At 44.3% G+C, this 12,535-nt stretch overlaps 1 protein-coding gene and 1 pseudogene across 1 annotated transcript in view; one reads left to right on the top strand and one right to left on the bottom strand.

The window, feature by feature from the left end:
* LOC126095168 (zinc finger protein basonuclin-2-like) overlaps positions 1-12,535 on the top strand; it is a 330,566-nt gene that overhangs the window by 164,630 nt on the left and 153,401 nt on the right. The window contains exon 3 of the mRNA XM_049909896.1: positions 1,596-1,701. Within this exon, the coding sequence (XP_049765853.1) occupies positions 1,596-1,701 (106 nt within the window). The remainder of the gene's footprint in view (positions 1-1,595; positions 1,702-12,535) is intronic.
* On the bottom strand, positions 12,062-12,179 carry LOC126095783 (5S ribosomal RNA; annotated as a pseudogene).

The raw sequence follows: 12,535 nt of genomic DNA on the forward strand, positions 1-12,535 counted from the left end.
GCGTTCTTTCACGATGTAGCAGCATTATACTTAATTTATGAGCATGAGTGTACAACCGAATGCCATTTTTTAACCAGTTATTCTGTGGATTCAAAATTATCGTCATCTCCTGTATTTTTAGAGAATTATCTCCTTGTTAGATGTTGGATATTGAGAGCATGTGATTCCGTTTACTCTTTGCGAGAATTGTATTTGTATTTGCTGCTTTGAGTACCCATGTGGGCTCTGTAAACCAGATGCATTGTTTTGAGAACCATGTGGGAGGGCGTGCTGTAAAGTGATGCCTCCTAAATTTTTAAGTGAAAATTCTGAAAACTTTTTAAATAAAGCAAACTTCATTAACACACTACGTCTGCATTCTTCACGTCTACATCTTTATTTCTGAACATAGTAGCATAGTATGAAGTAAAAACTTTATTTTTATTTTTGTATACATCTATTGTTGATCCGCTTCACCCTGGTCACAGTCGAGTTTTTGATAATTATTATATTGATTGATTTCTGAGTTAATTTACTGTACCATGGAAGTTATTAGATTAAATGAATTTTCATATTAGAGTCCGTAACTGTTTTATTTGATAAGTTCCGTACTAACTGAAATTTCACTACTTATAGGTTGAGTCATGTGTTTGATTGCATTCTGTGTCAAGATTATAAACCCAGTTTCCCTGGACCAACGGCAGTTAGCTTTTGGCAGAATTTTTTTTGCTGTTGTGGAGTCTTACTGTTTCTGCTAGTACTTTATTTCGTAGGTGAGATTCGTAACACGTGATTGTTTTGTTTCCTTTGCGCAATGTAGGTTCTGGCAGTTTATTTTACCAGGGCCATATATATATATATATATATATATATATATATATATATATATATATATATATATATATTGGTTTCACACACATAGGATTCTTTTCAGTTTCATGTAAGTGATGTGGCTTTGAGCTCAGTAGCACTTTTAGGTTGTCAGTTTACATTCCCAGGTTTGTTTTAACGAGAACATATACACAAGTAAACGCTACCTACTTACGACACGGGGTCTAAAATGCATACCTTATGAGATAAGACCACGTGTTCATTTCCTCTACTTTGATACACACCACATCTACTGAAAGATCTTTGCCTTACATTTTTTGAAAGGTGGTAAAGAAATTTCCAGTAAACATGTGCTCTAAACTGCATGCCTCAAGAGCTATGAGTGTTTGTTTTTGCTGCTCTGAAATACGTCCCCACTACTGAACAAGCACCCAACTCTTTTAAGGTATGCATTTTAAATCCCCTATATACTAGAACTTTCTTCTTGTTTTTGGTCCATATCACCACCTCTTAAAGTCTGTCGGTGGAATACCGGTTCACTCTATATTTCGACCGAATGGGTGTTCAATAAATAGCGTTATTAAGTGAAATAACCTACACAAAGCACAGTCCTGTTACGGTGGTTCGCTGCTTCACAGATTGCGCAGTGTGGCCGGTTCTCTCAATGTGAATAAAAACCACACAACATTCAGGCAAACAAAAGAGGGTGGCCGGTTATGTGCATGGCGTGACAACGCGCACTTAGTGCAGGAAGTGTGGCGACTACGGTCTCTGTTTGTGTGCAGGGTTCGAGATGCTGCGTCCCGGGTTGCGACTGCGCCGCCTTCACGCCGAGTCCCGGAAACGGAAGTCGTTTCTGCTGCGCCTGCGGACACGGATGGGTGCCTCACGGTGAGTGTTAATGCCGAGCGGCCACACTAGCACGTACCGGCAGCTGTGCGGAGAGTCCGCCAAGGTGGAGACTACGCCTCCGTTGTAGCTCGCGTACTTTTATCTCATAAACTGCTGTTGGGCAAAGCTGCAGACTCCAAAGACGCATAAGTACGACTGGAAGAAAAGCATAAAATAGCCAAATCGCTGCATTGCGGGTGTCCGGCACATGTTATAGTCTTCATACGTTCATTTCATACCACTGTGAAGTATATGGCAGAGGGTTTCTTTCTGTTCAATTCACGTACTGAACACGGAAAGAACAACTGCTTAAATATCTCTACGTATTCTGTAAGTAGTCTAATGTTGTCTTCACACGTTCATTTCATACCATTGTGAAGTATATGGCAGAGGGTTTCTTTCTGTTCAATTCACGTTCTGAACACGGGAACAACGACTTTTTAAATATCTCTACGTATTCTGTAAGTAGTCTAATGTTGTGTGCGCGATCATTATGAGAGCGATTAGTAAGAGGCAGTAGTATATTTCTAGATTTCTCACGTAATGCTGGTTCTCGAATCTTTGTACGTTGCTTTGGAGAGATAGTTGACGCCTGTCTTTAAGCATCTTCCATTTCAGGTATTTCAGCATTTTCGTGACGCTCTGCCGTGGGTCAAATGAACCAGCGACCATTCGTGTTGCCATTCTTTGTATACGTCCACTATCCGCTGTTAGTTATGAGTAATACACGCTTGGACAATGTTCTAGGCTGGGTCGACAAGTGGTTTAGAAGCTTTCCATTTTCTTGAGTGCACTTACCGAGTATCCCACCGATGAACCGAATAGTGCCACCTGTTTTACCTACAACCGTAACATCGCTATTATTCCAGCTGATATCACCACAAATTGTTACACACAGTTATTTATATAAGTTAACATATTCCACTTATGTGGTTCATTAATATAGTAGTCAGAGGGTATGAAGCTTCCGCTTTTTGTGAAGTACATGTTTATGATCGTTTGAAGAAAGTTGATAATCATTGCAACGCTTTGAATTTTTTTCATAATCTGACTAAATATTTGTGTGACTTTTCCAGTTAGTGGTTCATTATAGATAATTGCATCTTTTGCAGAACGTCTGAGGTTGTTATGGCGTTACTTCTGTCTGCTATGACTCTCCATGAAATCTAACACGCTGCGTCCTCTCTACCAAGGAATTCTAGGGCTAATCAAATATAATCGTAAGTTCTCTAATAAGTGAGGTTGTTATGCGGACTCAATAATAGTAAGTTCGCTAATAAGTGGCGGTGTTGCGCTGAGTCAAATGCTGTTTGCAAATCAACACTTTAGTAGCGTGCACACGACGGCTTTCTGGAGGTACACAGCTTCAATTCATTGCCATAGGTGCTTCTGTGGCTGTGAAGGGCAACGCAGAGGCATACACGACGCCAGTCCCACGTCCCCTACGGCGCAGAACCGTCGACGCAGACAGGTGTACACAACCTGTGCTGAGACACAGCGCTTAGCCAACAGTGAGGACGACACTGTGAGATTTGTCACCGTCATGCGGAGACTATACCAACGATCCTGAGTTGTGGACGCATTACGTGGTCCACGTTTCTTCGTCGCTGACAAGGGAACCTCCCTATCGCACCCCCCTCAGATTTAGTTATAAGTTGGCACAGTGGATAGGCCTTGAAAAACTGGACACAGATCAATCGAGAAAACAGGAAGAAGTTGTATGGAACTATGAAAAAAATAAGCAAAATATACAAACTGAGTAGTCCATGCGAGAGACAGGCAACATCAAGGATAACCTGAGCTCAGAAGTGCCGTGGTCCCGCGGTTAGCGTGAGCAGCTGCGGAAGAATAGGTCCTTGGTTCGAATCTTCCCTCAAGTGAAAAGTTTTAATTTTTTATTTTCAGACAATTTTCAGTTCAGGCACTCACACATAATTAACTTCCCTCTCCAAAATTCTAGGACATGTTCAGATTTGCTTGGGCAGATGCAGGATTTGACGGTCTACACACGGAAAAATTTGAAAACGTTAAAAACATATGTTATGACAGAGCCCAGGGAAAACTGTGCGACTGTGAAACTGTTGTATTCATTTGTTGCAGTTTATGTGACAAACTCTTATGTTTTCATCACGTTTTTGGGAGTGATTATCACATCCATAAGAAAACCTAAATCGGACAAGGTAGAATAATCTTTATACCCATTCGCCAAGTGTACAAGTTAGGTGGGTCGACAACATATTCCTGTCATGTGACGCATATGCCGTCACCAGTGTCGTATAGAATATATCAGACGTGTTTTCCTGTGGAAGAATCGGTTGACCTGTGACCTTGCGATCAAATGTTTTCGGTTCCCATTGGAGAGACACGTCCTTCGTCTACTAATCGCACGGTTTTGCAGTGCGGCCGCAAAACACAGACACTAAACTTATTACAGTGAACAGAGACGTCCGTGAACGAACGGACAGATCATAACTTTGCGATAATAAAAAGTTAAATTTTTCAGTCGAGGGAAGACTTGAACCAAGAAACTCTCGATCTACAGCTGCTCACGCTAACCACAGGACCACGGCGATCCTGGGCTCACGATGTCCTTGATGTTGCCTATCTTAAGCATGGACTGCTCAGTTTGTACATTTTGCTTATTTTTTTCATAGTTCCACACAACTTCTTCCTGTTTTCTCGATTGATCTGTGTTCAGTTTTTCAAGGCCTATCCACTGTGCCAACATATAACTAAATCTGAGGGGGGTGCGATGGGAAGGTTCCCTTGTGAGTAAGCTCTCCTTCCTCACTGTCGTATCAGATCGATTTGTGCTAGCTAAAAATAACACCATGAGACATTCGTTTCTCGAAGCCTGATAATTCTGCCTTACATGTGGGCTCCTCGTAGGAATCACCAAGGAGCAAACTACACTTATACAGGGTGTTTAAAACAAAGTGTCAAATACTTTAACAGGTGGCAGCATTCATCGAAGCATGAAAAGTAAGTCCTATAAACATGGGTCCGCAAACGCATACTCTCCGATATAAACACTTGTTTATAGGAAGATCTGCACGACGCTTGGTTGCGGATATTAGCACAGTCGTTGCATTGGCACTCCGTCAAATGTGTCGGCAGGTTATTATTATGTCTTACGCACAATACTTTACTTACCATTCGGTGGTCTGCACTCAGTTGTGTGGTTCGAGTAGTACTGTATGTTCAAAATGGTTCAAATGGCTCTGAGCACTATGGGACTTAAATTCTGAGGTCATCAGTCCCCTATAACGTAGAACTACTTAAACCTAACTAACCTAAGGACATCACACACATCCATGCCCGAGGCAGGATTCGAACCTGCGACCATAGTGGTCACGCGGTTCCAGACTGTAGTGCCTAGAACCGCTCGGCCACCCCGGTCGGCAGTATTGCAGGCAACGTTAGTTTTCGTCGTGTTTGTGTGCCTTATTGTACAAAACTGTCAGCCTGGGTACGTATCATCGTCTTTTCCTGCTTCCAAACGCGGATTCACTTATGTGTTTACAGTTATTGCCCTCTTTGTATGGTCAAATGGTGTAGTACATTTACATTTTCTCTCTTCCACCACTTGTCATCAATGGAAACCTACTACTCTACAAGTGAAATGGCAGATATCATATTCAGTTATGGCTTAGCAAATGGAAGTAGCCTGCGAGCACGTACCCTCTACGCTGAAAGATCTCCACAGAGCAGGGTGCCCTCTGCTAAGCTTTTGGCAGACTTGTCCAGCGTCTGAGGGACACAGGTACCCTGGTACGTCCGAACACTGACAGTGGAAGGCCCCGCACAGTACTCACAGCTGACATGGAGGAGCGTGTGGAAGAAACCCATGGAAGCAGTTGTACGACGATCAGCAGCGGCAGAGGGCATGTCTCACTCTCTTATCTTGGGGGTACTTCATGACCAGTTGCTGTACCCCTACCATCTACCGCGCGTTCAGGCCCTAAGGCCACAGGATCATCATGACAGCGGTCAGTGAATGGCTGTTGCAGAAGTGTGCCACAGATCCACTGTTCGTATCCAAGATTTTATTTAGCGATGACGCAGGATTCACACGAGATGGTGTTGTGAATTTCCATAACCAGCATGTATGGGCAGATGTAAATCCTCAAACAGCTCACGAAAGAGGGCATCAACGTCGATTCTCAATCAACTTATGGGCAGGCGTACTTGGCGTTAGATTAATAGAGTCATACGTGCTACCACAAAGGTTAACTGGGGCGCATAGTCTGGACTTACTGATTAATGTGTTGCCTACCTTGCTGGAGGATGTGCCGTTGCAGCAGCGAATAGAAATGTGGTTAATGCATGATGGGGCACCAGTACACTTTTTTCTCAATCTGCACCGATATCTAACGCAGATATTTCAGGACCGCTGGATTGGTCGGCGAGGGGGGGGGGGGGGGGAGGGAAAGCGAGATGCACAGCTTGGCATGCTTGTCCCCAAACCTCAATGCCTTAGACTTTTGGTTATGGAGACACTTGAAGAAATTGGCCTATGCCACGCCAATCAGCGATGTGCGGACACTATAGGGTTGCGTCTTCAATATGTGTCACCAGGTGCAACAACAAGCTGGTATACTTCAAATGGTGCGCTATTCCTTACAACCGCGCGGGGTAGCCCCGCGGCTAGGGAACCTTGTCACGGTTCGTGCGGTCTAAGGCGCCTTGTCACGGTCCGTGCAGCTACCCAGTCGGAGGTTCGCGTCCTCCCTGGGGCATGGGTGTGTGTGTGGTCCATAGCATAAGTTAGTTTAAGTCAGATTAAATAGTGTGTCGGCTCAGGGATCGACGACGTAAGTGGTTTGGTCCCATAAGACCTTATCACAAATTTCCAAATTCCTTACACCGGAAGGCAGAGGAGTGCACTATCATTAATGGACGCCAAGTTGAAGACCTTCTGCAAACACGTGTTTGTCGCAGGATGTATGCATATCCGGTCCCATGTTTATTGGATTTATCTCAGAAAGTATGCGTTTCCGGACCCACGTTTAATGGACTTGTTTCTCTTGTTTCGATGATTGCTAGCACCTCCCAAAGTATTCGACCTTTTTTTGAACGCCGTGTTTACCGTTGACAAACTACCATTTGCAAAAGACATTATGAATACTTCCGATGCTTTGTGTGTAAATGAAAATGCCCATTCATCTCAAGAGTAGCTTACGACCTCTGAGTGGAGGCATCCTTATTACACCCACTATTGAAACTTTATAAGAAAATTTAGTTTCAGTGTCCAGAGTAACAAATTGGCTGTACTTTAAACATATCAGTATTTCTTCAGTAATATTATTTTTTAAAATATGTTCGTAATATTAGCCACTGCAAATCGTAACAAATATTTTAGGGTTATCCGTGCTTGTGTAAGTTGTGTTACATCAACGTCAAATAGTGATAGAAAGGAACTGTTGAAGACTACAACGACATTTCCATTAATTTTAATGTACGTTTTTGTCTCATATAAAATAATCGCCTCGGAGGCTAGCAGGTTTGATTCCTGGTGGTGGATGAAATTTTCGCTGCCAGTCCTCGGCAGACCAGAGGAAGAGAGCTGTGGTCTAAAGTTCCTGATCACCAGTTGTTGCGTCAGGGTCCTGGATTGTTTCCAAAGCTCTCAGAAGTATCTCATGAACTGAGAGCATGACACTGTTGGTGGCAATCCGTTCTTAGGATTGGGACGTTTGGCCCGGCGGCCCCTTAGTGTTGTGCGAGAGGAGCGGGCTATGTGCCAGCAACGGGGTTCACCCTCTCCGTCCTACCGTCATACAACAGGAACACAACGATACAGTATACACGCACTCACGCACCTGTACTCTGTACAAACACACATGCGAGGTATGACTAAACTCTCACCTATCCACAAAAAAAAATATTTTCACAAGGCTGAATAGTTGCAAACGGAGGAAATTTACTTGTCATAACAAATGATTTTTCAGGTGGATCCAATTTCCGCTGATGGCGGTTGTGGGGTATCAACAATCATGAATGCCCAGAAACTTTGGGCACACATTGTAAGAGAAGGGTGCTGACGTTTTCCTATCCGCACTTTTTGTCTTCTGAATGGTTTGATGCGGAACGCAGCGAATTCCTATACGTTGCTAATCTGCGAGTGGCAAATATTGCAATGTCCCGAAATATTTGTGGTACATGTTGCAACTACATCTCAGCATCCTGTCCTTTCTTCTAGTTAGGGTTTCCCACTTGCCTTTCGTCGCCGGTTCTTTAAAGAGCCACCTAATTTCTTACCTTATCAGTCTAGTTAATCTTCAGCATTCAGGATTCCTGAATGGTGATATCAGAAGCGCCCTCAACCAGACACCGCCAGAGTACAGACGTAGATGTAAGTTTGAGACTTACCTCATTTCTGTTACTCATTCATGGTTTCGTTTTTTTTTAGCTCACTCTCAATCCATATTTCCTGTGGTTAGCAGACTGTCGACTACGTTCAACACAGCACTTCTTTTGTAGTTTCATTGAGGACAGTAATGTTATCAGGACATCGTACCATCGATATTCTTGCTGAGGAAATTTTAATCCTACTCTTGTAACTTTCTTTTATTTCCTTCATTGATTCTTTATTATATAGATGGAACAGTAAGTGAGAAAGGCTGCAGCCCTAATTTAATTGACAGCGTGAAGTGAAGCAGTGACTCGTATTCTGGTGGACGGCAGCTGCCATGTGATTTCCGTAAATCGCTTAAGACGAACAGTTGCATTGATACACTGTACGGGCACGATCGACTTGCATCCGTCTCCGAGCTTGTTCTCGACCTGTAGTGGACTTCTACCCGTCCAGTTACAAACTGTCTTTAATTACTCGGTGAAGTATTAATTGCAACATACAGGGTGTTTCAAAAATGACCGGTATATTTGAAACGGCAATACAAACTAAACGAGCAGCGATAGAAATACACCGTTTGTTGCAATGTGCTTGGGACAACAGTACATTTTCAGGCAGACAAACTTTCGAAATTACAGTAGTTACAATTGTCAACAACAGATGGCGCTGCGGTCTGGGAAACTCTATAGTACGATATTTTCCACATATCCACCATGCGTAGCAATAATATGGCGTAGTCTCTGAATGAAATTACCCGAAACCTTTGACAACGTGTCTGGCGGAATGGCTTCACATGCAGATGAGATGTACTGCTTCAGCTGTTCAATTGTTTCTGGATTCTGGTGGTACACCTGGTCTTTAACGTGTCCCCACAGAAAGAAGTCACAGGGGTTCATGTCTGGCGAATAGGGAGGCCAATCCACGCCGCCTCCTGTATGTTTCGGATAGCCCAAAGCAATCACACGATCATCGAAATATTCATTCAGGAAATTAAAGACGCCGGCCGTGCGATGTGGCCGGGCACCATCTTGCATAAACCACGAGGTGTTCGCAGTGTCGTCTAAGGGAGTTTGTACCGCCACAAATTCACGAAGAATGTCCAGATAGCGAGATGCAGTAATCGTTTCGGATCTGAAAAATGGGCCAATGATTCCTTTGGAAGAAATGGCGGCCCAGACCAGTACTTTTTGAGGATGCAGGGACGATGGGACTGCAACATGGGGCTTTTCGGTTCCCCATATGCGCCAGTTCTGTTTATTGACGAAGCCGTCCAGGTAAAAATAAGCTTCGTCAGTAAACCAAATGCTACCCACATGCATATCGCCGTCATCAATCCTGTGCACTATATCGTTAGCGAATGTCTCTCGTGCAGCAATGGTAGCGGCACTGAGGGGTTGCCGCGTTTGAATTTTGTATGGATAGAGGTGTAAACTCTGGCGCATGAGACGATACGTGGACGTTGGCGTCTTTTGGACCGCAGCCAACACGGCGAACGGAAACCCGAGGCCGCTGTTGGATCACCTGCTGCACTAGCTGCGCGTTGCCCTCTGTGGTTGCCGTACGCGGTCGCCCTACCTTTCCAGCACGTTCATCCGTCACGTTCCCAGTCCGTTGAAATTTTTCAAACAGATCCTTTATTGTATCGCTTTTCGGTCCTTTGGTTACATTAAACCTCCGTTGAAAACTTCGTCTTGTTGCAACAACACTGTGTTCTAGGCGGTGGAATTCCAACACCAGAAAAATCCTCTGTTCTAAGGAATAAACCATGTTGTCTACAGCACACTTGCACGTTGTGAACAGCACATGCTTACAGCAGTAAGACGACGTACAGAATGGCGCACCCACAGACTGCGTTGTCTTCTATATCTTTCACATCACTTGCAGCGCCATCTGTTGTTGAAAATTGTAACTACTGTAATTTCGAAAGTTTGTCCGCCTGAAAATGTACTGTTGTCCCAAGCATATTGCAACAAACGGTGTATTTCTATCGCTGCTCGTTTAGTTTTTATTGCCGTTTCAAATATACCGGTCATTTTTGAAACACCCTGTACATGAGCAACGTGTTGCTGAGTGATGGAGAAAAACGGCAGAGGGGAAAAATCATTTCAGTAATATTCGTGGAAAAAATTTTTCCACATCATCGTGAAAGGCCTTACAAGCCACTACCCAGCCTAGGCTTCCGACGAAAGCAGTACCACGAAAACTGATGAAAATTCGCTGGAGGCGCAGTGTCATGGGCCAAACAGCTCCGAGGTCACAACCGCCATGCAGTCCTTCCTGATATAGTGTTGGACCTTCCTTTGCTCGGAGTACTGCAGCAACTCGACGTGTCATGGACTCAAAAAGTCGCTTCAGAAATATTTGCCCATGCTGCCTCTTTAGCCGTCCTTAATTGCGAAAGTGTTGCCGGTGAAGGATTCCGTGCACGAACTGACCTCTCCATTATGTCCCACAAACGTTCGATGGCATTCATGTTGGGCGATCTGGGAGTCCAAATCATTCACTCAAATTGTCCAGAATGTTCTTCAAGCCAATCGCGAAAAATTGTGGCTCGGTGATATGGCGTATTGACATACATAAAAATTCCATCGTTGTTTGGGAACATTAATTCCACGCGTGGCTGCAAATAGTTTCCAGGTATCAGAACATAACCATTTCCATTCAACGATCGGTTGATTTGGACTAGAGGCCCTACTCCGTTCCATGGACACCATTATGGAGCTACGACCAGCCTACACAGTGACTTATGGACAACTTGGGTCCATGGCTTCGTGGAATCTGCACCACATTCGAATCCTACCGTCAGCTCTTACCAACTGAAATCTGGACTCATTTGATCAGTCCACGGTTTTGCAGTCCTCTAGGGGCCAACCGATATGGTCACGAGCCCAGGAGAGGCGCTGTAGGCGATCTTGTGCTGTTAGCAAAGGCACTCGCGAGATCGTCTGCATCCATAGCCAATTAACACCAAATTTCACCGTAGTGTCCTGTGGGATACATTCGTCGTACATCCCATTTTTATTTCTGAGATTATTTCAAACAGTGTCGTTTGTCTTTTAGCACTGACAAATAAACGCCGCTGCTCTCGGTCATTAAGTGAAGGCTGTCGGCGACTGCACTGTTCTTGGTGAGAGGTATCACCTGAAATTTGATACTCTTGGTACAATCCTGGCACTATAGGTCTCGTAACGACTTCCGAAATGGAATGTCCCTTGCCTCTAGCTGCAACTACCTCTGCGCATTCAAAGTCAGTTAATTCCCGTCATGCGGGCATAATCACGTCGGAAACCTTTTCACATTAATCATCTAAATATGAATGACAACTCCGCGAATGCACTGTCGTTTTACATCTTGTGCAGGCGGTACTACCGCCATCAGTATACATACGTATCGCGATCCCATATCTTTTGTCACCTCAGTGAAATGTTGCAGGTACACTCTGCGGTATATGTGGATAATGTCTGAAAACTGTTGTGCAAATAGATTATGTAGTAAAGACTTAATAAATTAAAACGTCATGCCTGATGATGAAGTTTGGTTGCACGAACAGCGAGAATTTTCTGGAAGAGAGAAAAATTTCCGTAAAGGTTTGACATTAAGTGTTAAGTTGGTTGCAAGTCGGTTAGTGCTCCCATACTCAAATACTGGATTAATAAATGTAAAATATGGAATAAAACGTTTCAGTACGGCACTTTCAACTTCTCATTCGTTATCAACGACTGACAATAGTTTGCACAATAAGTTTTGCTCCAATTCGCCAGACTTACAATTTTTGATCAGCCAACGTCGATCCGCCATATTATAGAACTCCGTCTTCAGGTCACAAGAGGCCCATCGGGACCATCCGACCGCCGTATCGTCCTCAGCTGAGGATGCGAATAGCAGGTTCACGTGGTCAGCACACCGCTCTCCCGGTCGTTATGATGGTTTTCGTTGACCGGAGCCGCTACTATTCGGTCGAGTAGCTCCTCAATTGGCATCACGAGGCTGAGTGCACCCGAAAAATGGCAACAGCACATGACGGCCCGGATGGTCACCCATCCAAATGCCAGCCACGCCCGACAGCGCTTAACTTCGGTGATCTGACGGGAACTGGTGCATCCACTGCGGCAAGGCTGTTGCCTGGATCCGTCATATTGAATTTTGTAATTCCGACTCGATTGCTAATCAGCACCCCGAAGAATCTACAAAGAACACAATTTCGTAGGATTTTATATCCATTCTTTTATGATTTCAATTTTTTGAATCGAGTTGACCCACTGTGCGACTGGACATTAAACCCTAACTTACTTCTGTTTCCTGCCTTCGCCGGCCGGAGTGGCCGAGCGGTTCTAGGCGCCTCAGTCTGGAACCGCGCGACCTCTACGGTCGCGGGTTTGAATCCTGCCTCGGGCATGGATGTGTATGATGTCTTTAGGTTAGTTAGGTTTAAGTAGTTCTAAGTTCTAGGGGACTGATGACCTAAGTCCCATACTGCTT

The sequence above is a fragment of the Schistocerca cancellata genome, chromosome 8, assembly GCF_023864275.1.
Source record: "Schistocerca cancellata isolate TAMUIC-IGC-003103 chromosome 8, iqSchCanc2.1, whole genome shotgun sequence".
Lineage (NCBI taxonomy): Eukaryota > Metazoa > Arthropoda > Insecta > Orthoptera > Acrididae > Schistocerca > Schistocerca cancellata.